This window comes from Hyla sarda, chromosome 1, assembly GCF_029499605.1.
Source record: "Hyla sarda isolate aHylSar1 chromosome 1, aHylSar1.hap1, whole genome shotgun sequence".
Classification (NCBI taxonomy): Eukaryota; Metazoa; Chordata; class Amphibia; order Anura; family Hylidae; genus Hyla; species Hyla sarda.
In genome coordinates, this window is record NC_079189.1 from 281,002,032 (window position 1) to 281,028,400 (window position 26,369).

Here is a 26,369-nt window from a genome sequence, read left to right on the forward strand (position 1 = left end):
CCATTCCCAAAATAGACTACATACACCCACCTGACATTTAAAGTCTTCTAAATATTAGTTTGACATTTTGTCAGATTAATGGACAATGCATGGGCATATGCAAAATATTCTTGATACATATGTGGACCAAATTGTTGGTACCCTTCCATTAAAGGCAGAAAAAAATGAAAACTTGAAACTAACAAAAATAATAATGATTAAATGTTTACTGAAAAAGTATAAATAATATATTATATTGAATAATATATTACAAATATACATATAATAGGTTTATCTGCATTACATAAAACGTTTTTGTTAACGTAAGGTACACTTTTTAAGCAATTGGGCTGGATCCAATATATGTACATAGTTTCTCTATTTCTGAGGTTACGAAACCCCCTTATGTGGCTTAACTCTTTTTATCCCTGAGAATTTTAAGAAAGAGGTATCGCCATCATGGTTAATCAAAAACTGCTTGGATACATTAGATTTTTTACCATGGGCACAGCTGACTGACCTATATGCTCCTGTAATCTTTTCTTGAGCAGTCTCTTCATACTGTATTTCTTGAGCAGTGCCTTCATACTGTATGTGAGATGACAACTCATACAGTGGGGATCAAAAGTTTGGCCACCCCAGGTAAAAAATTGTATTAATGTGCATAAAGAAGCCAAAGAAAGATGGAAAAATCTCCAAAAGGCATCAAATTACAGATTAGACATTCTTATAATATGTCAACAAAAGTAACTTTTTGTAGCCAGCCAAGAGTCTTTCAATTCTTGTTTGAGGTATCTCTGCCCATTCTTCCTTACAAAAGTCTTCCAATTCTTTGAGATTTCTTGGCTGTCTGTCACGCACTGCTCTTTTAAGGTCTATCCATAGATTTTCAATTATGTTGAGGTCAGGAGATTGTGAAGGCCATGGCAAAACCCTCAGTTAACGCCTCTTGAAGTAATCCCCTGTGGATTTCGAGGTGTGTTTAGGATCATTATCCATTTGTAGAAGCCATCCTATCTTTAACTTCAGCTTTTTCACAGATGGCATCAAGTTAGCATCCAAAATTTGCTGAAATTTTATTGAATCCATTTTTCCTTCTACTCGTGAGATGTTCCCTGTGCCACTGGCTGCAATACAACCGCACAGCATGATTGATCCACCCCATGCTTAACAGTTGGACAGAGGTTCTTTTCATTAAATTCTGTTCCCCTTCTTCTCCAAACGTACCTTTGCTCATTCTGGCCAAAAAGTTCAATTTTAACCTTATTGGTCCACAGAACTTGTTCCCAAAATGCATCAGGCTTGTCTATATGTTCATTTGCAAAGTTCAAACGCTGTTTTTTGTGATTAGGAAGTAGAAGAGGTTTTCTTCTGATGACTCTTCCATGAAGACCATATTTGTACAAGTATCTCTTTATAGTAGAATAGTGCACCACAACTCCAGTGTCTGCCAGATCTTTCTGGAGGGATTGTGCAGTTAAACTTGGGTTTTGAATAGTTTTTCTCACAATCCTGTGAGCTGTCCTGTCTGATATTGTTCTTTGTCTTCCAGATTGTCACGATGCCGGCTGGCAGGAGGTGGATCCTCTGTGCCAGAGAGGGATTGGCGTGGACCGTGCTAGTGGACCGGTTCTAAGTCACTACTGGTTTTCACCAGAGCCCGCCGCAAAGCGGGATGGTCTTGCTGCGGCGGTAGTGACCAGGTCGTATCCACTAGCAACGGCTCAACCTCTCTGACTGCTGAAGATAGGCGCGGTACAAGGGAGTAGACAGAAGCAAGGTCGGACGTAGCAGAAGGTCGGGGCAGGCAGCAAGGATCGTAGTCAGGGGCAACGGCAGGAGGTCTGGAACACAGGCTAGGAACAAACGAGGGAACGCTTTCACTAGGCACAAGGGCAACAAGATCCGGCGAGGGAGTGCAGGGGAAGTGAGGTATACATAGGGAGTGCACAGGTGAACACACTGATTAGAACCACTTGCGCCAATCAGCGGCGCAGTGGCCCTTTAAATCGCAGAGACCCGGCGCGCGCGCGCCCTAGGGAGCGGGGCCGCGCGCGCCGGGACAGGACCGACGGAGAGCGAGTCAGGTACGGGAGCCGGGGTGCGCATCGCGAGCGGGCGCCACCCGCATCGTGAATCGCATCCCGGCTGGAGGCAGTATCGCAGCGCACCCGGTCAGTGGATCTGACCGGGGCGCTGCAGTAACGAGGATGAGGCGAGCGCTCCGGGGAGGAACGGGGACCCGGAGCGCTCGGCGTAACACAGATCTTGCTTTAACTTCCACTGTTCCTGATGACTGCCATTGCTTAATTACATTCCGAACAGAGGATATTGACATCTGAAAATGTTTCGCTATCTTTTTATAGCCTTCTCCAGTTTTGTGAGCCTCAACTATTTTTAGTTTCAGATTTCTAGACAATTGCCTAGAAGAACCCACGGTGCTGATTGTTGGGGCAAGGTCAGATGAGTCATTTAAGGCATTTAAAACTTTTGAGATTGACATCACCTTGTCTTCCCAGATGATGATTGAGAACAATCCATGACACTGGCAGGTCTCAGCTTTGCAAAGGGGGCAGTGCATGCTATAAATTCTGCAGGGTGCCCAAACTTTTGCAGACGCTATTTTTTTGTTTTCTGTTATTTTGAAAGTGTAAATGATGGAAATAAAATCTAACTTTTGTTGACATATTATAATAATGTGTAATCTGTAATTTGATGCCTTTTGGAGATTTTTCCATCTTTCCTTGGCTTCTTTATGCACATTAATAAAAATGTTTACCTGGGGTGCCCACATTTTTGATCCCCACTGTACATGTGACTTTATTGACTACATACTTTGATTTCAGTTAATAAAATCATGGATAACATTTTTTTAAAGTTTAAAAGTGGTGCCTGCAGCCAGGGGCCCTTTAAGAATTTTTTTTCCTGAGCTGACGTTTCATACTGGGGACATCTGCTCTGCTGTGTTAGATTCCCATGCATGTGAGGAAGGGGGGGAGGGGGTTGAGTATACGGGGCTGTATGAGGGGTCATCTTTTGTGCAGTGATCTGTAGTTTTTATTGGTATCATTTTTATTTTCATGGAACTTTATAATTTTTTTTATGGTATATGAAGTGACCAAAAATCAGCAAAAGTTTACGCCATTGACCATCCATTTTAATTATCATTATATTTTGATAGTTTGGACATTTCCGCACGCAGCAATATGCCACTGGCTCTCCTCAATTCCCCTCCTCCCGCAGCGAGATCGCAGGGGGGGGGGGGGGGGCGATCTACTGTAGAGGTAGCCGGAAGGCTAAATGTAAAAAAATACCAAACCCCAGAACTGCTTTGTTCTTATCATATCATATACCTGAAAAAAAATTAAATTAAAAGCAATCAAAAAGTCATATCAATACCACATTGATACCACACAAAATGAGCCCTTATACATCCCAGTATACTAAAAAATAAAAAGTTATGGGGGTCAGAAAAGTGTAAAGTGTAAAAACAAAAATTGGCCCAATACTTAAGGGATTAAAAGTCTAAGCCACTGTACACACCACATTTGGCATGTGCTGTAGGTGCCAAAAGATACTGTTACATACGGTGGGATATGGTGTATATGGTGGTACATGAATCTGTATATACTATATGTTGATTGGAGTTGGGTCCGGGGGGGTTATAGTCAACACTGTAGGAGGTCACAAAGGTGAGTTCATTACTAACCTTTTTAGACTTCTTGTTTTTCAATAGTTCAAATGTATAATGGGATTCACCCATTTACAGGCTGTGTCTAACGTGTGCAGCTTGGAGAAGCTACAGGTAAAAGAAACCAAACTATGGTGGAATGTGACCACCTTAACCCTTTAATGACCATGGACGCAAATGTACATCCTGGTGAGGAGGTATTTCGTGCACCAGGATGTACATTTATGTCCTGTACATGACCGTGATAATTGGAGTGGTGCTCGCGTCATGCACTGCAGGTCACTGCAAGACCCGCCGGAAATGGCGGACATCAGGGATCATGCTGATGTCTGCCAGTAACCCCTCAGATGCCGTGATCAATACAGATCACGGCATCTATGGCGATGCATCTAGAATGGCGGCCGGAGGTACCCTCACCTGCCTCTGTCTGTCTCCTGGGGTCTTTTGCTCTGGTCTGAAATTGAGCAGACCAGAGCAGAAGATCACCAATAACACTGATCAGTGCTATGTCTATGCATATATAGTATTAGCAATCAAATGATTGCTATAGATAGTCCCCTATGGGGACATAAAAATGTAAAAAAAAAAATGTAAAAAATGTTTTAAAAAAAGTAAAAAAATTTGAAAAAGTCCCCTCCCCAAAAAGCGTTAAAAAAAAATTTACTAAACATATTTGGGATCGCCACATGCATAAATGTCCGAACTATCAAAACATAATGTTAATGATCCCGTACAGTGAACAGCGTAATTTTTTTTTTTAAGTCCAAAATTTCAGCTTTTTTGTCACATTTTATTCCAAGTTTTTTTCTAGAAAAGTAATTTAAAAGTTTCATATACACAAATGTGGTATTAATTAAAAGTACTGATCACTGCGCAAAAAATTAGCCCTCATACAACCGCGTATACGGAAAAATGAAAAAGTTAGAGGTGGTCAAAATAGGGCGATTTTAAACATACTGATTTTGAACAAAAAGTATGAAGTACAATAATAGAAAAGTATGTAAAGATGGGTATCATTTTAATCGTATTGACCAAAAGAATAAAGAAAACATGTCATATTTACTATAAAATGTACAGTGTGAAAACGAAACCCTCCAAAATTGTGCTTTTCATTAAAATGTTTTGGGTTCGCCGTACATTTCATGCTAAAATGAGAGGTTTCATTACAAAGTACAATTGGTCAGACAAAAAACAAGCCCTCATATGGGTCTGTGGATGTAAATATTAGGGATGCACCGATAATGACCCACCTCCCCTGCCCGCCCACAGCACAAGTTACAAACAGTAACTCGTGGGGGGGGGCCGGATGGCTCCTGTGTGTGGCTGCAGGCGGGGGCCGGCCAGAGCATATAAAAACTAATACTGTATACTAAAAACCAGGGGGCCTCCAGCTGTTGTGAAACTACAACTCCCAGCATGCCTGGACCGGCAAAGTCTGTCTGGGCATGCTGGGAGTTGTAGTTTCACAACAGCTGGAGGCCCCCTGGTTTTTAGTATACAGTATTAGTTTTTATATGCTCTGGTCGGCCCCCGCCTGCAGCCACACACGGGAGCCGGCCCGGGCACATAAAAAGAAGTATTCCTATTCTGGACAAAATCTTTTCGGGACATAAGGATGTCCGCCGGTCACTCACCATTCCCCGGCGTCCTCCTGCGATCCTCCTTCGGTTCTTCGCTTCTCCGCCTATATTGTTTGTCGTACGCACGGGACGTCACTGACGTCCTGTGCGTACAACCATAGAGACGCAGGAGGACCGCAGGATCGTCGCAGGAGAATGCGCGCTGGCCGGGGCCTGGTAAGTGACCGCGTCATCTTCTTGAGTGTTCCGGTCACCGCTCCCCCGGTCCCGGCACCTACTCCTATGGTCCATATGCCATAGCAGTAGATGTGACCCCTGGCCGGAAGAGCGGTGACCGGATCACTGTGGGGGCAGCAGTACAGACATACAGCTGCCAGCCATACACTGGAATGGCTGGAAGCTGTATGTCTGTGGGGTGGGGGGAAGCTGTCTACTATTGTGGGGGAACTGCTGACCTAATGTGGGGGGGAGCTGCCTACAAATGTGGGGGGAGCTGCCTAATATTGTTGGGGGGAGCTGCCTAATATTGTGGGGGGGGGAGCTGCCTAATATTGTTGGGGGAGCTGCCTAATATTGTGGGGGGGGGAGCTGCCTAATATTGTTGGGGGGAGCTGCCTAATATTGTGGGGGGGGAGCTGCCTGATATTGTTGGGGGGAGCTGCCTGATATTGTTGGGGGGGAGCTGCCTAATATTGTTGGGGGGAGCTGCCTAATATTGTTGGGGGGGAGCTGCCTAATATTGTTGGGGGGGAGCTGCCTAATATTGTTGGGGGGAGCTGCCTACTATTGTGGGGAACCTGCCTACTATTGTGGGGGAACTGCTGACCTAATGTTGGGGGGAGCTGCCTACAAATGTGGGGGGGGAGCTGCCTAATATTGTTGGGGGGAGCTGCCTAATATTGTGTGGGAACTGCCTACTATTGTTGGGGGGAGCTGCCTACTATTGCGGGGGAGCTGCCTACTATTGTGGGGGAGCTGCCTACTATTGTGGGGGAACTCCCGACCTAATGTGGGGGAGCTGGCAATCTAATGTGGGGGAATCTAATATAATATAATGAGCGGAGCGCTGCATTTTACCAGAAGACGGGGAGAAGTCATTATCGGTATCGGTTTCTGCCGGACATTTTTTTTTATTTCGGTTTCGTTTCGGTTCTGAAATTTCCATTTCGGTGCACCTCTAGTAAATATAAGAGTTATGGATTTTAGAAGGCAAGGAGGAAAAAACAAAAAGACACAAAAATAAAATTAGCCTGGTCCTTAAAGGGGTACTCAGGTGGACAACAATTTATTTTAAATCCATTTTAATCCTTCCAGTACATATCAGCTGCTGTTTACTACAGAAAAAGTTATTTTCTTTTTGAATTTATTTTCTGTCTGTCCACAGTGCTCTCTGCTGTCACCTCTGTCCATGTCAGGAACTGTCCAGAGCAGGATAGGTTTGCTATGGGGATTTGCTCCTGCTCTGGACAGTTCCTGACATAGACAGAGGTGTCAGCAACGAGCACTGTGGACAGACAGAAAAGAAATTAAAAAAGAAAATAACTTTCTCTATAGTATACAGCAGCTGAGAAGTACTGGAAGGATTAAGATTTTCTAATAGCAGTAACTTACAAATCTGTTTAGCTTTCTGGCCCCAGTTGATTTAAAATAAAATGTTTTCCACCGGAAAACTCCTTTAACCCCCTTAAAGGAGTACTCTGGTGCAGAGTATTCCTGCTCCGTTCTGCCCGGGCTGCAAAAAAAATGAAAATGAACCATCTCTCACCTTCCTGGGTTCCCGCGGAGCTCAACTACAGCTGATCGGTCCTCCGGTCCATCTTCTTCATACTTCCGTGTGTAACGAAACGTCACATGGCGCTCAGCCTATCGCCGACCGCCTTGATGTTCTGCCTCGGCCGGCGATAGGCTGAGTGCCATGTGACGCTTCCTTACACACGGAAGTATGAAGAGGATGGACCAGAGGACAAATCAGCTGTAGTGGCTCTCCGCGGGAACCCAGGAAGGTGAGAGATGGTTCATTTTCATTTTTTTTTGCAGCCCGGGCAGGACGGAGCAGGAATACTCTGCACCAGAGTACTCCTTTAAGGACCAAGCCCATTATGACCTTAAAGCGTACCTGTCATAGTACAAAAAAAAGAAAAAAAAAGTGATATGTTACTCAGGACCCAATCCTGGTCATGTGCATATAATTTTTATGTGTCTCGGACCTATATATCCAGAGATATAAGCATTTATCTGCTGGGGAGTTACTTTTTCATTGTGCAGGCTGGAGGGGGCGTGTCAGTCTGTCTCCCTCACAGGAGCAAGCCTGGGCAGTCAGCCAATCATTACTCTCTACTCTGTAACCCTTTCCTCTCTGGTTTTATGCTGTGTCATGTGTCAGAGGAAGATACTTGGAGCTTGTCTGCAGTAATCAGAAGACATTATGGTTAATTCATAACAGGATAAAATGTATAAATATAAGAATAGATCTTTATAAAATTAGTGCAAGGTTTTTTAGATAAAAGTACAGCATTTTTATGAATACATGTTCTATCTGTTTTATCTTCTCCTAGTAAAGCTGGATGCTAATCAGCATAGCTGTCACTATGTGTGTCATTCATCTTTCACAGACTCCTGAATGTCTGATCATCTTCTTTGTCATTCAGGAGTCCGAGAAAGCTTTGACTATTTCAGCATGCTGGGAGTTGTAGTTTAGTAACATCTGAAGCTGCAATGTTTGTACATAACTGTGTTAGAGCAGTGTTGCCTCCAGCTGTTTTAAAACTACAGCTCCCAGCATGTCCACATATCCTTTATCTGTAGTTTTGCATACACAATAGAAATCTCCTATACTGGATACCGGTATGCTTTACGACTGGTATCCAGTATGCTGTAAAATCTAGACTAGTCTGTCTGGCTAAAAGACAGGTGACCCCTAGTGGTGGATATTTTGAGCTTGAATTTCAGGTGAAAATTAAAACATTTTTAACAGGTGTATATTGTGAAATGTCATATTATAATGAGTCCAGCAATATATGAAAACTTTTTAACAATGACAGTGCCTCTTTAAGGACCAGAGCATTTTTTGCACATCTGACCACTGTCATTTTAAGCATTAATAACTCTGGGATGCTTTTCCTAATCATTCTGATTTTGTTTTTTCATAACATATTCTATTTTAGCATAGTGGTAAATTTTCATTGATACTTGCATCATTTTTGGTGAAAAATTAAAAAATTTCCTATTTTCGTTAAAATTTTTAGCATTTTTCTAACTTTGAAGCTCTCTGCTTGGAAGGACAATATACATACCAAATAAATTATATATTGATTCACATATACAATATGTCTACTTTATGTTTGCATCATAAAGTTGACATGTTTTTACTTTTGGAAGACATCAGAGGGCTTCAAAGTTCAGCAGTACGGTGTCCATATTAGGACATTGTCAGCAGTCAGACGTAACTCCGCCCTCTGTCAGGTGAAACGGCGTCCCGCCTCCTCCCTCGGACCAATCGCCATCAGTCGTCAGCCACAACTCCGTCCTCCCTCAGGTGAAACGGCGCCCGCCTCCTCCCTCGGACCAATTGCCGTCAGTCGACAGCCGCAAATACGTCCTCCGTCAGGCAAAACAGCGTCCCGCCTCCTCCCTCGGGTCAGCCGCAACTCCGTCCTCCGTCAGGCAAAACAGCATCCCACCTCCTTCCTCGGACCATTCGCCATCAGCCGAAACTCCGTCCTCCGTCAGGCAAAACGGCGTCCCGTCTCCTCCCTCACACCAATCGATGTCATCCTTCAGCCACAATTCCCTCATCCAAAAAGTTGTCCATATTAGGACATCGTCAGCAGTCAGACGTAACTCCGCCCTCTGTCAGGTGAAACGGCGTCCCGCCTCCTCCCTCGGACCAATCGCCATCAGTCGTCAGCCACAACTCTGTCCTCCCTCAGGTGAAACGGCGCCCGCCTCCTCCCTCGGACCAATCGCCGTCAGTCGTCAGCCGCAAATATGTCCTCCGTCAGGCAAAACAGCGTCCCACCTCCTCCCTCGGACCAATTACCGTCAGTTGTCAGCCGCAACTCCGTCCTCCGTCAGGCAAAACAGCATCCCACCTCCTCCCTCACACCAATCGCTGTCATCCTTCAGCCACAATTCCCTCATCTAAAAGTCCCTCATCCAAAACGCCATCATGCCTCAGACGATTCTCTATCAGGCGCAACTTCCTGCCGCATAGCAGGGCCAACGCTGCACAGCACTTTATAGTGGAGCCGACATTGAATAGCATGTACAGCAGAACCCGTATAGCAGAGAGCCGAGTTCATCAGTACAGTGTCCATTTCAGGACATCGTCAGACGTAACTCCGTCACGTCAGGTGAAACGGCGTCCCGCCTCCTCCCTAAAATGGACACCGTACAGCAGTAATTTTCCAATTTTTTCACAAAATTTTCAAAATTAGAATTTTTCAGGGACCAGTTCAGTTGTGAAGTGGATTTGAAGGGCCTTCATATTAGAAATACCCCATAAATGACCCAATTATAAAAACTGCACCCCTCAAAGTATACACAATGACATTCAGAAAGTTTCTTAACCCTTTAGGGTTCACAGGAATAGCAGCAAAGTGAAGGAGAAAATTCTAAATCATTTTTAACACTCGCATGTTCTTGTAGGCCCAGTTTTTTTTATTTTTACAAGGGGTAAAAGGAGAAAATGCCCACCAAAATGTGTAACCCCATTTCTTCTGGGTATGGAAATACCCCATGTGTGGACATAAAGCACTACAATGCTCAGAAGAGAAGGAGCCACATTTGGCTTTTTTAAGAGCAAATTTTGCTGAAATAGTTTTTGGGGGGCATGTCGCATTTAGGAAGCCCCTATGGTGCCAAAACAGCAAACATACGCCCACATGGCATACTATTTTGGAAACTACACCCCCTCAAGGCATATAACAAGGGGTACAGTGAGCCTTAACACCCCACAGGTGTTTGACGACTTTTCGTTAAAGTCGGATGTGTTAATTAAAAATGTGATTTTTTTTCACTAAAATGCTGGTGTTACCCCAATTTTTTTTATTTTCACAAGGGATAGTAGGAGAAAAAGCCTCCCAAAATTTGTAACCCCATTTCTTCTGAGTGTGGAAATAACCCATATGTGGATGTAAAGTGCTCTGCGGGGAACTACAGTGCTCAGAAGAGAAGGAGCGCCATTGAGCTTTTGGAGAGAGAATTTGTCTAGAATGGAAGTCAGGGGCCATGTGCGTTTAAAAAGCCCCCGTGGTGCCAGAACAGTGGACCCCCCCACATGTGACCCCATTTTGGAAACTACACCCCTCACAGAACTTAATAAGGGGTGCAGTGAGCATTTACACCCCACTGGCATTTGACAGATATTTGGAACAGTGGACTGTGCAATGACCCAGATTTGCCGCTAATTGGCAGTCTGAATTGACCGGCGATTTGGGGGGGGGCGACATGGGGGGGTCTCAGGACCCCCCCAGGTGTTGTCACGGAATGCCTGCTGAATGATTTCAGCAGCAGGTGAAGACTTCCAAGGGGTGGGCGCTGACCAGGGACTGACACGTCAGGGGAATTGATTGGATTTATTGGAACAAGAATGCAACGCATGCTATTGTCCGCATGGTTGGGGAGGCTGCAGAATGGGCCCTTTTGCTTATTCACACTGAGCATTGTTGTGTGTGAGCTCACACAACCGCCTATGGTAAGAGTTCCAGTTTAATTCCTGGTCTACCTATAGGCGGTTTTACGTTATGGAGCGCTCTCCCGTTTTTTTCATAGAAGGATTTCAGCAGGCATCCCAGTCCGGTCCCTGCCTGGCGAGTACAGTCTGATGCTTCAGACTGTACTGAAAATACTGGTGATTCTGAACCAACAAGTGTGAACTTTCCATTAAAAAGTGATCAAAAACTGGCCAAAAAATGACAAAGGACGGAACATAGAAAAGAAGAAAAATTGAATGAGCCCAAGTATCAAGTCATAAATGAGGTATGGCTTTTATCCAAAGGACTTTCGTACACATCATTTTGACGTCTATAAGACAATTATAGATGTTAATAAATTTGTATGTTTACTTACACTGAAGAAGCATTTTCTCCCAATGGATGATATACACAATTGTGAGAATAAAGAGGGACATTTATCAATGTTTGCTTATGTATTCTTTTTTTTTAGTAATTTTTTCCTTACTTTTTTTTTGCTTATGTGCGACGTATTTATCAACTGGTTTCAGCCTGTTGATAATTTTCTTTCACGTAAGCAATTTTTCCTTTTTTACTTTGGTAGTAGCTTTTTCTGCTCCATGTTTGAGCTGGAGTAAATTTAGTCAATTTTTAACGTTGTTGCGACTTTTTTTTGCGCAGTTGCGACTGTCGCAGTTAATAAATACCTGACTACCCATAGTCCATTTTAAAATTATTACTACATAGTAAATTTTAGGAAAACTTGCTTTTCTCGCTTTCCAGTCAAAATGTCGCACGAAAAATCGTGTAGTCGCAGTTGCAACAATTTTGCGACAATTATAGTAAAGAAAACCTGACTAAACCCGTTGATAAATGTCCATAAAAAGGCCTAGATTTATAAAACTGTGTGAGAGAAAAAAATAGAGGGATTTTCCCACAAGAACCAATCACAGCTCAGCTTTCACTTTACCACAGCTTGTTAGCTGAGCTGTGATTGGTTGCTGTTGGAAAATTTCTCTATTTTTTCTCTCACACAGTTTGATAAAACTGGACCTTTGTCACAGATTGGGGTGATAATACATTACCTATGTTAGATTCCTGTCCTATAATGACATCTTATGAGGAGCAAGTCGCGTACAGAAATCTGAGTACCATGGAAGTACAAGCCAGTAATGTCTGTGATACAGTTACTACTTCTAAATTGTTTCATACTAAAAATAGAGACTTTTACCCAATTCAGATTTGACCACAAGTTTGAGACTGTTTTGAAGATTTAATTATGAAAGAATAATCGAATGAAAGACAATGTGTCCAGGAAAGAAAGACAGTCTTTGCAAACCCCCCCCCCCCCCCCCCCCCCCAAAAAAATTACTTCTGATAAAGGATGATCGGTGGTGTTTATGTACACAGATTTTTATGTGAAATTAAGTGAGAAATTACCGTCTGATTCTAAAACATTCTGGTGGAGATTTATCTAAAACCTGTCCAGAGGAAAGTTGCTGAGTTGTCCATAGCAACCAATCAGATTGCTTCTTTTATTTTTCACAGACCTTTTCAGAAATGAAAGAAGCGATCTGATTGGTTGCTCGGCAACTTTTCTTTTAGACAGGTTGTGATAAATGTCCCCCATTGTTTGTTGAATTCAGATCCTGTAGCTTTCTTCCAACAGTCCCTGCGAGCACTTTTGGAGGAAGGACTATCAAAGTCGATTATTACCAAAAGGGAAATGGAATTTATTTTTGTCAATAAGCCGATTATCCCAATTTTTCACGCCCTGCCCAAAGTTCACAAGGACCGATTCCAGCCACCGATGTGTCACATCTTGGCGTAAATCGGTTCCTAGAATGAACAAATTTGTGAATGGTTAGACTCAGTTTTGCAACCTTTAGTTTTCTAATGCCCCAGTTACAGCAAAGATAGGAAACACCTTCTACAGCACAATTATTTTATGTTTAATGACCTTTTTATATTTATAGCAAACAGGGACTTCAGTGGAGGCAAAATCATCACCAGCACTTGCAAATCTTGCGTTTTGGTGGGAGGAGTTATATATTTTTTCTGATAATAATCCATGTAAAAGTAATTTAGCTTGGTATGGCAGGTATGTCGATGATGTGGGATGTCGGATGGATTCCATTATGCATTCTAAACTACTGAAAAACAAGAAGTCTGAAAAAAGGTTAGTAATGATCTCACCTTTGTGACCACCTACAATGTTGAGTATTACCAGATTAAAGATATTGTTATGAAACTTCTGCCACTGTTGTCATGTGATCAAGCTTTGAGCCAGACCATGCAACAAGGTGTTAGTTTCTCCAACCGCAGAGCCACTACTTTGTCTAATCTCTTAGCTCCTGGCATGGTAGTGTATTATGGTAATAAAAGTTTCTGGTTGTCAGCAAAAGGTTTCTATGGATAATAAGAAACATGTTATCCATGATTTTATTAACTTTCATTTGAAGTATGAAGTTTATAAACTCGCGTGTAACAGTTATCATGTCACAGACATAAGCAGGGTGAAGAGACTGCTCAAGAAAAGATTACAGGAGCATATATGTCAGTCAACTGGGCCCATGGTTAATATTCTCTCTTATGTATCCAAGCACTTTTTTACTTAGCATGATGGCGATACCTCTTTCTTAAAATTCTAAAATTCTCAGGGATAGAAAGAGTTAAACGGGGTGGTGACTTAGTTCGTAACCTCAGAAATCGAGAAACTACCGTATGTGGATATATTTGTTAAATAATATCCAGCCCAATGGCTTAAATAACAAAATGGATCTTATATTAAATTATCACAGTTTTTGTTTCTCTATTTTTGACCCCATAGTTTCTGCTTTTTGTTTCCCCTATTTCTTGTTTTGCAACCACATTACAACACTTTGTGTTTGTGTCATTCCTGTACTGTGACATCACTGTGCATTATCCATGTACTGTGATATCCCCATACATATTAAACCTGTACTTTGACTCACAGTACAAGGTTAATACATACAGCGACATCACAGTGCAGGGTTAATATGCACAGTTATGCCATAGCACAGGGTAATATACACAGTGATGCAGTACAGCGTTAATATATACAGTCATGTCACAGTACAGGGATAATACATAGTGATGTCACAGTACAGAGATAATACACACAGTAATGTCATAGTACAGGGATAATACAGACAATGATGTCTTAGCATAGGCCAGCCAAGGCATGGTCAGTACTTACATTTTTAATTCTAGAACCTTGTAGCCACCCTTCTAATGTTCACCGGCCACTGCAGAACAGTGGAGACACTTCAGGCTCATGATGATGTCAGGTTAATAAAGCGCTCATGGTGCCAAAACAGTGAAAACCCCCAAATGTGACCCCATTTTGTAAAATTAACCTTTTATAGAACATAGAGATCTTTGGAACAGTGGGCTGTGAATATAAAAATTTTTTTTTTTTCATTTTCAATAACCACTGTTCCAAGGGTGTAAATGTTTACTGAACCCCTTGTTACATACCTTGAGGGGTGAAGTTTCCAAAATGGGGTCACATGTTCATGTTTTTTTTATTGTTTTTTTTTTTTTTTAGCTTTTATGTAAAAACCTCTGCAACTATCAGCCATTCCAATGCAAATCACCAATTTAGGCCTCAAATGCACATGGTGATCTCTCACTCTTGAACCCTGGTATGTGTCCACAGAGCACTTTGCATAGTTCTGTACCCAGGAGCAATTGCGTTACAAATAAAATTTGTTCTTATTTTTTCTCCTTTTACCTCTTGTGAAAATGAAAAGTATAGGGTAAACCTGAAAATTTTGTGTAAAAAATGTAATCTTTTACACTGACATGCTGGAGTAGCCTCCAAGTTTTAGGTTTAGCCTCACTAGAGTATTTCCTAATATTTTAATAGGCCCATATACAGGATAAGGCCACATGTCCTCATCTTGGTTGCATTGGGCCTAGCCAAAAAAGCATTGGGGTGCTGGGCTACAAAATGTTGGGTGTACACGTTTGTGTAAGCCACCATCAAATTGACCTCACTGAATAAATATGTAAAAAAGTCAATTTCAGTGAGGCCTTTGGGGTCAATATGGATTCCTGAGAGGCCAATAAACCCAGGAATCAGTGGCTCATAATAGTCTTGTAGTCTTGGACTTCCAGATGGGGTCACCTGTACAGCGGACAGCGTGTATAGTGGAAAAATTGTACAGGGGAAAAGGTCACTAGTATGAGGGACATGAAAAAAATTGGACAGGGGACAAGGTCGCTAATATGGGGGACATGGAAAATTGTATAGGGGACAAGGTCGCTAGTATGAGGGGCATGAAAAATTGTACAGGGAAAAAGGTCGCTAGTATGGGGACATGGAAAATAGTACGAGGGACAAGGTCGCTAGAATGGGGATGGAGAAACCTGTGCAGGGGAACTCTACTAGCATTGCCCTGCAGCTCTAACTTCTACATCATTGGATAAGGATGAGGGAAAGAAGAGGAAAGCAGACGAGAAAGTAGAGGAAGGTGGGGCCATCCGCCCGTGTGAACACACCCTAAGGCTTGGTTTACCACACAGGTTTTTTTCTGGTGTTTTATTGGAAAACTGCCACTGCAGTTTTTGAGCCAAAGTCAGAATTGGATCCAGCAGGAATGGGGAAATATTAGTCCTTCATTTATATTTACCTTCCTTTGAATAACCCAGAAAAGCCATGATTTGCCAGTCAGGATTGATCGCCCAAACACACCCTCCCCCCCTCCTGGGGGGTTGTCGATGTATGGGCCGGGATGGCTGCTGTTTGGTATAATCACAACCTGTGTGCACCAAACCCAGGTGCTGAGGGCGTACACCTGTGCTCTAAGGGTTAAGATTTTCTTCCATTTTAGTTTGTAAAGACACAAAATCCACTTTAATATTATATTGTTGTACAGAATTTGTTAATTTTACAATGTTTTTTTCGAGCTCCAACATTTTTTTTTGTTCTCTTTCCACTATTATGTTCATGAGCTAAAGGAAGCACTTGGTAAGCGCGTTGTTCCACCAATCGGTTAATACATCATCGTATACTGTTGTGGCTTGTTTTCAGATTCTAAGACCTCTAGAAATCATCTGCTTCCACAGGTCCGCAGATAAATATTTAGTAATATCTCCAGAAAATATTTTATGTCTGTTGGTCCATGTTTTTGGAAATTGAAAGCTGTTTAATGGTATCCTGAGACACATCATTTCATTTTTTATTTATGTTAAAGATATAATCAAATAAAGTACACAAACATTGAAATGCTAATTCTGTATACAGAATAAGCTTTCAACATTTACAAAAATATCAATAATTAACTATGTAAAGTCCAAGGATGGAGCACAACTATAGCAGAACAGTGCAAAAAAAAAAAAGAAGGAAATGCAAGTTAGCTCATCACCCATATGAATACGAGAAAGCAAGATCCTAGATAAAGAAGGAACTATGGATGACCACAAAAATGGTATAGTATGACCAGGGGTATATGTACAAGGAAAAAGAACCCAGACCAGATACCAAAAATCTTAATATTCATAATTATCGTATGCCATGACTAAGGGTTTTGAAGCTCAAAACCTGTTGGTGTTTCATTCGTTTTTACTGACATGTCTATAGGGAACTTTTCAATTTCAATTTGATTTAATGAAATCTTGCTTTTTAACTTTTTCATTTTTTTGAAACTGGAACCCTTCTTTTGCACACAAAGATTGATATTTTACTGTGCAATCCAATTTCTATACAATCTTCCCATCTATAGTCCTCCAAATGACAATAATGCCCTCTTTGGTGACTCAAATAGTAAAAGTAGGTAGGTAAGCAAGTCCCCCATTTGGTAGAGAGGCTCCCCATTGAGTTTATCTCCCACAGCAGTTCACCCAGTAGTCAAGTTTGCATTCTTATTAGCCCAATAATCCCCCCTCCCCCCCAGTAAGCAGGTAATTCCCCCAAATAGCTAGGTAGTGCCCCCACCTCCCATAGGAAAGTAATCGCCCAATAGGCAATTAATTCCTTCATGTAGGCAGGTAGCTCCCCAGTAGGCAAGCAGTTCCCCTGTCGGCAGTTGACCCCCCCCTCCAGTAAGCATTTAATCCTCCCCGATTAGCTAGGTTGTTCCCCCAGTAGGCAAGTAATCCCCCTATCAGGTAGGTAGCCCCTCTAGTTAGCAGGTAATCTTCCTAATTAGCCAGGTAGCTTACCCAGTAGGCAAGTAATCCCCCTAGTAGATAGGTAAACCCCCCCCCCCCCCGAACATTGCTGTCCCTAATGGCAATGTATTCTGCATGGATTCCGGCAAAAGAATAATGAAGATCATTCTTCGGTCAGCGAATTTCAGTGGCAGAAGCAGTGGAATCCCATTGACAGCAATTGATTTCTGCTGCACTGGAATTTCCCAATGTGTAATTTCTAAGCGGAATAATGCTTGGAAATTCCTCTGTCTGAACTTCGCCTTAATTTCAGACCATGTATATTACTTTCAATGTTGGCCACAAGTTAGTGCTGTTGTCTTACAATCAGTTTTGCTCAAGATCTATTATTTCCTGCTCGGAGTAGATTATTTTCACTTTCTCTTTAGACTTCAACACACTAAAGCTCGGTTGGGATTAATGAAAACTATTTATGGATTTTAGTTTTTTAAGAAAAAAAAGAAGACTAAACGACACATTAAAAAGCTTCTAGTCACTGCCAAGTACTCATATACACTGCCAAATACTCATCGCTACAACAGGTATGTGCATGTTCCCTGTGTAGATCAAGTGTAGAGCAGAAGTTGTACTTTATAACTCATAAGGCTTATTTGATGGGAATATTGTACCCATGTACAAACTGGGAGTGAACATATAGGTGCTCTTAAAGACGAAGGTCATTTTCAGCTGTGTGTTGAACCAAAATTTGGAACAAAAAAACTAGTAATGGTACTGCAGAATTCATGCAGAAGGTAAAAAGTTCAGCTATTGTTTTTGGTTCAATTTTGCTAATTGTGTGTGTTGGGGGGGGGGGGGGGTGTTAATTTTTACATTGTTTACAGTGAGAAGTGGACAGGTTATCAATATGGAGATGAGTCAGTACAATTACAGTAATACCCTACTTATATACCTTTTATTTTATTACTGTAAAAAAAAAAAAAAAAAAACTTGAGATAAATCATCTTGTCCACACTTATACTAGTGTCAGCATGGAAGATTCTGTTATGTTGCAGACTACAAATCACCAGTTTTGCCATGGGCACAACTTTATGGTAATCATCCTATTCAAAATCTTGTGCTTTCTCAACTGGAAGTCTAGCAAAACAGCCAAGTCACATGTTCTTCATGCTAGCTACATAGAAAATAATTTTATGGGGTAATATCATTTGGAGAAAAGACGTTTTGGGGGCAATTTGATCACAATTTACAAATCTATGAATCTTTCTGGTGATCTTTTTATATCTAGGCAAGTAACCATGACAAGAGGAAAGAAGGCTTCACCATCATCACAGACAGAGATTCTTTACTGTAAGGCTATGTTCACACATGGAATTTCTGCACAGAATTCACCTTGGAATGCTGCACGGGGATTCCGGTGCAGCAGAGTCCCGTTGAATTCAAATAGACTCTGCTGCACTGTGCACACGGTGGAATTTCCGTGCCAGATGTTTCCGGCACGGAGATTTGCACCGAATGCATGGCTGTCTATGAGATGGCGCATTCCCGTGTGGTCCTACCAATGGCATATTATGACGGCGCTGCAGTCGGAATGTCTGCATGCAGATTTTCCGTGCGGACATTCCAATGTGTTAACATAGCCTTTAGAGAAGTGAGAGACGATGGAACTCTCTGCTACATGATGTTGTGACATCTGAATGAATAAACAAGTTCAATTGGAGGGGGTGAATGTTTTTCTGAAAAACTATAATATTACAAGTTATATGTAAAATGTTTAAGTGGATAGAAGGTTGATCCAGGGCCATACTTGTAGTTGGGAAGGAATTTTTCCTCTCTGTCATGTGGCAATTGGAATCAACCCCATGCGGGTTTTTTGCCTTCCTCTTGATCAACACAGTAGGGTTTTAGGTTGAACTTGATGGGCTCTTATTTTTTTTGTTTACCTTACAAATTATGTTACTGTGTTAATATGCATCCTTCGTAACAGTGACCAAAAATCAGCAATTCTGTCGCTTACTGTTTTTTTTTTTTTTTTTTCATGCTGCTCACTGTACGCAATTAGTAGCCACAAGTGGCTCTCCCAAATATTTTTATTTTGAATTTATTTTTTTAAACTTATACTTATCATTGCTATGCTATTGCATAGCATTATTGATCGGTAAGATCGGTGCTCTGCTGGTATTGTATCAGCAAAATGACTATGCAGACATGGAGGCCTCGGAAAGGCCTCCAGCCGCCATGGTAACTGATCACCACTGGACAGGAGCGACACCTGTTACATGATCAGCATCTGCGTGACCACTGATGTCAGTCATTGACAGTAAGTGTTGGCAACCTGAGAGCCCAGCATGAAATGTTTTTTCCTGCACACGATCTGAAGATTGGGCAGAGTTAAACTATAAAATTACACTTTAATATTCTCCACTTTTGTTGCATACATATGCTACTTTAGCAGCCATGATTTGTATAGAGACACCCATTGCACAAAGTAGGACTTCATTTGGCTTTCAGCAGTGGCCTTACTACAGAAGCAACCAAAGCAAGGAAGTTATGCAATTTTCTTAACTCCTATTGACTATAATGGGAGTTATGCAAAAATCTTAGCTTGTGGGGCCAAGCTATTTGCGCAACCCCCATTGAAGTAAATAGGATTTACACAAATTGCATAACTTTCCAAGTCCTACTGATTTCTGCTTTTCCAACCAGTGCCTGCAGCCGCAGGTGGGCTGGAGCTGGCAGAAAAACTAAAACTGAGCTGGGACAACCCTTTTATGTTCTGCTGAACTGAATAGTAAAACAGCAGTTAGTGCACATACATTATTTTTTCAATGCAAAACATAGCTAGGTTCACACTGCATTAACTTGGTACTTCATAGGTATATGCCTTCATCTTGTCAGGCCATTAAACTGAATGCCAGTATGCCATTGTATATACCAGCATCTCATTTTAGAGGATCCCAAATTGTGTATTCTGCCTGACTGTGTTTTATTAAAGATGTAGGCACCACAAGCTTTTGGAAAAACTATTCAATGGGGCATAGATTCTTTAAACTGACTTGCTCTCAACAGCCTCTTTTACCTCATCTGTATTCTCCAGAGGAAGTTGTGTAGTTCTTTCCAGTCTGAGCACAGTGCTCTCTGCTGACACCTCTGTCCATGTCAGGAACTGTCCAGGAGAAAATCCCCATAGCGAAGCTCTCCTGATTCAGACAGTTCCTGACATGGACAAAGGTGGCAGCAAAGAGCACTGTGGTCAGACTGGAAAGAACTACAGAACCTTCTCTGTAGTACAAAGTATGTAGTAAAAAATCCTTGTGGCATGGTCCTGCTGAAAATTTCCTCATACCATAGGGTATCCTTGGTAATTATGAAATTTTTATTGACATGTTCACTGGAGCACCAATATTCTATTTGAACAAAATTTGCTTGACCGTGAACTGCCTATTTGCCATAATGATTCTTGACATCCAGCATGAAGCCTTTCATTGGTGAGTTGTTCACAGGATCCTCTTCTGGTAGATGTTTTTTATTAATCATGCTAATCCTGGTATAGTCTTGACTCCGTTGCACAAGAAAATCCCATAAATGCTATATAATTTCTCAGTTTAAAAACCCCTTATAATGTTCCGTTAAGGAACCCCTTAAAACTGTCGGTTAAATGGCCGTTACAAAATCCCAGTCAAGTCTATGGGATTTTCTGATTAGCCGTTATGTCCCGTTAATGCCTGTTATGAATAACGGACGTTGTTTTGTGATGGGGGAAAATTAGTGCATGTACCGTTTTTTTCTGCCATCACAAAATAACGTCCGTTATTCATAACGGCATTAACGGGTCATAACAGCTAATCACAAAATCCCCTAGACTTGACTGGGATTTTGTAACGGCCATATGGGATTTTGTAACGTCCGTTAAATGGCCGGTTTTCGGGGTTTCCTTAACCGGTTTTAAGGGTTTGCTTAACCCCTTAAGGACCCAGCCAATTTTCAGTGTAGGACCCGGCCATTTTTTGCACATCTGACCACTGTCACTTTAAACATTAATAACTCTGGGATGCTTTTACCTTTCATTCTGATTCAGAGACAGTTTTTTCGTGACATATTCTACTTTATGTTAGTGGTAAAATTTTGTCGATACTTGCATCATTTCTTGGTGAATAAATCCAAAATTTGATGAAAAAATTGCAAATTTTGCATTTTTTTTTTACTTTGAAGCTCTCTGCTTATAAAGGAAAATGAATATTCCAAATAAATTATATATATTGATTCACATATACAATATGTCTACTTTATGTTTCCATCATAAAGTTGTCATGTTTTTACTTTTGGAAGACATCAGAGGGCTTCAAAGTTCAGCAGCAATTTTCCAATTTTTCACAAAATTTTCAAAATCGAAATTTTTCAGGGACCAGTTCAGTTTTGAAGTTGATTTGAAGGGCCTTCTTATTAGAAATACCCCATAAATGACCCATTATAAAAACTGCACCCCTCAAAGTATTCAAAATGACATTCAAAATGTTTGTTAACCCTTTAGGTGTTTCACAGGAATGGCAGTAAATTGAAGGAGAATTTTCAAAATCTAAATTTTTTTAACTGGCATGTTCTTGTAGACACAGTTATTGAATTTTTACAAGGGGTAAAATGAGAGAAATCTTCCTAAAATGTGTATCCCAATTTCTCTTGAGTAAGAAAATACCTCATATGTGTATGTCAAGTGTTCGGCGGGCGCAGTAGAGGGCTCAGAAGGGAAGGAGCGACAGTGGGATTTTGGAGAGTGAGTTTTTCTGAAATGGTTTTTGGGGGGCATGTCACATTTAGGAAGTCCCTATGGTGCCAGAATAGAAAAAAAAACACATGGCATACTATTTTGGAAACTACACCCCTCAAGGCATGTAACAAGGGGTCCAGTGAACCTGTGGGGTTTGATGACTTTTCGTTAAAGTTGGATATGTAAATGATTTTTTTTTTCACTAAAATGCTAGTTTTCCCTCAAATTTTACATTTTTGCAAAAGGATAATAGGACAAAATGCCCCCCAAAATTTGTTAGGACCTAAAATGCTTTGCGGGCAAACTACAATGCTCAGAAGAGAAGGAGCCACATTTGGCTTTTGAAAAGCAAATTTTGCTGAAATGGTTTTTGGGGGGCATGTCCCATTTAAGAAGTCCCTATGGTGCCAGAACAGCAAAAAAAAAAAAAAAAAAAAACACATGGCATACTATTTTGGAAACTACACCCCTCAAGGCACATAACAAGGGCTCCATCGAGCCTTAACACCCCACAGGTGTTTGACGACTTTTCGTTAAAGTTGGATGTGTAAATTATTAATTTTTTTTGTTACACTAAAATGCTAGTTTTCAATCAAAAATTTTAATTTTTTACAAGGGATAATAGGACAAAATGCCCTTCAAAATTTGTAACCCCATCTCTTCTAAGTATGGAAATACCCCATGTGTGGACGTCAAGTGCTCTGCTGGCGCACTACAATGCTCAGAAGAGAACCATTGAGCTTTTGGGAAAAAAAATTATTTGGAATGGAAGTCAGGGGCCATGTGCATTTACAAAGTCCCCCGTGCTGCCAGAGCAGTGGACCCCCCACATGTGACCCCATTTTGGAAACTACACCCCTCACAGAATTTAATAAGGGGTGCAGTGAGTATTTACACCCCACTGGCGTTTGACAGATCTTTGGAACAGTGGGCTGTGCAAATGGAAAATTAAATTTTTCATTTTCACGGACCACTGTTCCAAAAATCTCTCAGACACCTGTGGGGCGTAAATGCTCACTGTACTTTTTATTACATTATGTGAGGGGTGTAGTTTCCAAAATGGGGTCACATGTGGGGGGATCCACTGTTCTGGCAGCACGGGGGACTTTGTAAATGCACATGTGGGGGGGGGTCCATTGTTCTGGCACTATGTAAACACATGTGGCCTTCAATTCTGGACAAATTTTCTCTTCAAAATCCCAATGGCGCTCCTTCTCTTCTGAGCATTGTAGTTCACCTGCAGAGCACTTTACATCCACACATGAGGTATGTTCTTACTCAGAAGAAATGGGGTTACAAATTTTGGGGGGCTTTTTCCTATTTTCCCTTGTGAAAATGAAAAATTTAGGGTAAGACCAGCATTTTAGTAAAAAAAAAATTGAAATGTTTTTTTTTTTTTTTTTCATCCAACTTTGAAGAATTTTCATTAAACACCTGTGGGGTATAAATGCTGACCCCCTGGCGTTTGCACAGGATGCCTGCAGAATGATTTCAGCAGGCATCCCGGTCCGATCCCTGCCCAGCGCACGGCAGGGGCCGGAATTCTCCATGACGCACGCGTACGACATAGGTCCTTAAGTACCAGGGTGTGATGACGTACGTGTACGTCAAGGGTCCTTAAGGGGTTAATGGAACATTGTAACGGGTCTTTAAAACGGAGAAATTATATAGTGTGAAAGCAGCCTTAGCTGTTTTTTCCATTGTTATGTGAAGTCTAAAACTGATACATGTTCACATACAGGGGAGCTACAATTGAGAAAGTACACATATAACCAATAAAGATACCAGTCAGTGGCCCATATTTATCAATCTGTCTGAAACAAAAACTGTCTGATTTACCCAGAGCAACCAATTACAGCTCTGGTAAGGAATGAAACCTCAACTGGGATTGGTTGCTATAGGTCAATCAGAAACATCATTGTTTCATGTAGATTGATAAATCTGGAGCAATGTCTATACATTACACATAGGTGCTAGAAAAAGCAAATCCTTTGGATTTTTCTGGATTTCTGCATTGTTTACTAATAAGATGTGATCTTAGTCACAATTATATGTGTAATCTCAGTTTATTAAATGCATAGTATATAGATATACATATAGATATCAATATCTTGTAGAATAGACAGAAGCAATATTTGTCCTTTTTACAGAGAAATGCAATCCTGAAAAACAAGTCTAACAGGTTTAGAAAATCCTTACAGACATAGGGCATTAGGCTTAGCAGCAAAGCCAAGGTTAAAAAAACAGAAGAGAGAAAAACATGAGGTGGAGGAAAGAAAGAGAGAGAAAAAAGGGCAGGGGAATTGGGGGGCATCAGGGATAAGGGTAAGAAATTAGCACAGTACATTGTGGAGGTTCTCCTCCAAGACTGAAAGAAAAAAAAGAAGTACTAAATATAGTGTACCACAGGAAAGAAGGCGAGAGAATTAAAAAAAAAATCCATACCTGTAGGAAGGCATTAGAATGATCATGATCCTCCACTATTCTCTCCTCATACTGGTGGATATCTTTCAGTTCCACAAGCTACTCCAACATAGAGGGACAGACTTGCATCTACTAATGTCTAGGGATAACCATTCTGGCTGTCGTCAGCAAGGGAGCCTGGAAGAAGGTAAAACCAAGCAATTTGGGGTCTAACAGTCTTCCAGACTATACAAAATAAATATGGAAAATATTTGCCCAATTGATAATGGAGCAACCCCACAAGATAGAACACACTTTGTCCTCCTCTGAACCACATCTCCAGCAACGGTTAGAAAATGTTGGGTACATGCAACATATATCCTTCCGACTCCTGTACCACCATCTCCTTTGCATGGGAAGCCAGAGACAGACCGTGTGAAAAGATACACATTTTATGCGCATCATCACCTTAGAAAGTGAGAGAAGGCAAAACATTTGAACAAATAATCTTCGTCACTGCAAAACAGCAACAAATGGTACATTTTGGAATGGACATGTGGCCCCGCTGAAGGGAGAACCATGAATCAAAATCAGTGTGGGTAGACATAAGGTCAGAAATGGTACAGACAAACCAGGAAAGGTTGCTACCAGAAAAGGCAGTACAAAGCGACTCAAATGAGGCATTAAACCCTCCACCAAGACATGCTGGAGATGGAGCAAACCGATTTTTACCAAACCACATTCCCCAGGGCAAAAGGGGAATTCCCAAGGAGAGGTGTCATTGGTGTCGGCCTACCTGAGATACCATGCTGGAAGGCCTTCCAGAGGGACAATCTGTGGTCTCTTCACATTTTGTAAGGAGGATCCAAGAGGCCAGCAACAGGTCACAACCAATAACTTAGATTTGGTGAGCACCTGTTTACTAAACCTAAGACTTGATGAATTTCAGCTAAAGCACTTAAACGCTCTGTGTAATGTCTTGAAATAACTAGAAAATAACATCTTGGGAGGACTCAAGCAGCCAGACCATGACAACTGGCCACGATAGTATTAAGGTTGGCTAACATCTTCCTCCGTGTGAGTAGATACTTAAAGGGGTACTCCATTGGAAAACATTTTTTTTTTAAATCAACTGGTGCCAGAAAGTTAAACAGATTTGTAAATTACTTAATCCTTCCAGTACTTATCAGCTGCTGTTATGATCCACAGGATGTCAGCAGAGATCACTGTGGTCAGGCAGAAAGGAAATTCAAAAAGAAAATAACTTCCTCTGGATCATAACAGCAGCTGATAATCCTTCCAGTACTTAAGATTTTTTTTAATAGAAGTAATTTTCAAATCTGTTTAACTTTCTGGCACCAGTTGATTTAAAAAATAAATGTTTTCCAGTGGAGTACCCCTTTAAGAGTGAATAGTAGATTCAGCAGAGCCCAAATAAGTAATGAGCTCAGCTTCCCACCAAAGGGGAAGCTCTGTTTGCCCATGTCAAAAAATGTCAGGTTGGAGGGAGTGGTTTAAACCTTCAGCCTTAGTAAGGTTGACTTTAAAGTTTCTTAATCTGCTGAACGAGTCAAGTTCACAAAGGATGTTGAGGTATATGAGGGGCAGTCATGAACAATAGAAGGTTGTCTTCTTAGAAAGTGAGCTTGTAGCTATTGTGCCAGGAAGGTCTGTTGCTTTCACCATCACAGAAGGATTCAAATACAAAGCCATAATCCCATCAGTAAAGGCGAGACAAAAGGCCAAAGATTGGTGAAGGAAACGCCAGTTTATCCTGTTAAAAGCCCTCTCTGCATTAAGAAGCAAGACACCAATATGGGACACGCTTGGCATAAGAATGTACCATTAATGAGATGGTGCCAAAAGGTGTTATTCCTAGCTTTAAGGCTGGAAACAAAATCCACTTGGTGCAAGTATATGACCCTAGGGATCACACGACCCAGCCGATTTGCCAACACCTTCAAATAAAGCTTGATGTCGCAGTTGAGGGAAGAAATAGGGCGGTAACTTCCATAGATCAAAGGGTCCTTGTTTGGTTTGGACAAGACCACCACAAATACCTCCAGGGATTCATTGGGGGGGGGGGGGGGAAGCTTTTAGGCAAATGCTGTTAAACAACCACAACATAACATATACTATGTCCC

The 26,369-nt window shown here is 41.4% G+C and overlaps 1 protein-coding gene across 10 annotated transcripts in view; it reads left to right on the forward strand.

Moving 5' to 3' along the window:
- Positions 1–26,369, forward strand: part of LOC130368901 (protein mono-ADP-ribosyltransferase PARP14-like) — a 380,920-nt gene that overhangs the window by 209,675 nt on the left and 144,876 nt on the right. For 3 of the 10 annotated variants that reach the window (XM_056573392.1, XM_056573368.1, XM_056573402.1), the window contains exon 1: positions 17,455–17,641. The exons of 2 other annotated variants lie outside the window; for them this stretch is intronic. Coding sequence is in view for 2 of the 8 variants with exons in the window: in XM_056573383.1 (XP_056429358.1) it covers positions 13,049–13,101 (53 nt within the window). In the remaining 6 variants the exon portion in view is untranslated. Of the gene's footprint in view, positions 1–13,017; positions 13,102–17,453; positions 17,642–25,114; positions 25,133–26,369 lie in introns of those variants that run through there. 5 more of the 10 variants (XM_056573323.1, XM_056573339.1, XM_056573383.1 and 2 more) reach the window with 4 other exon arrangements.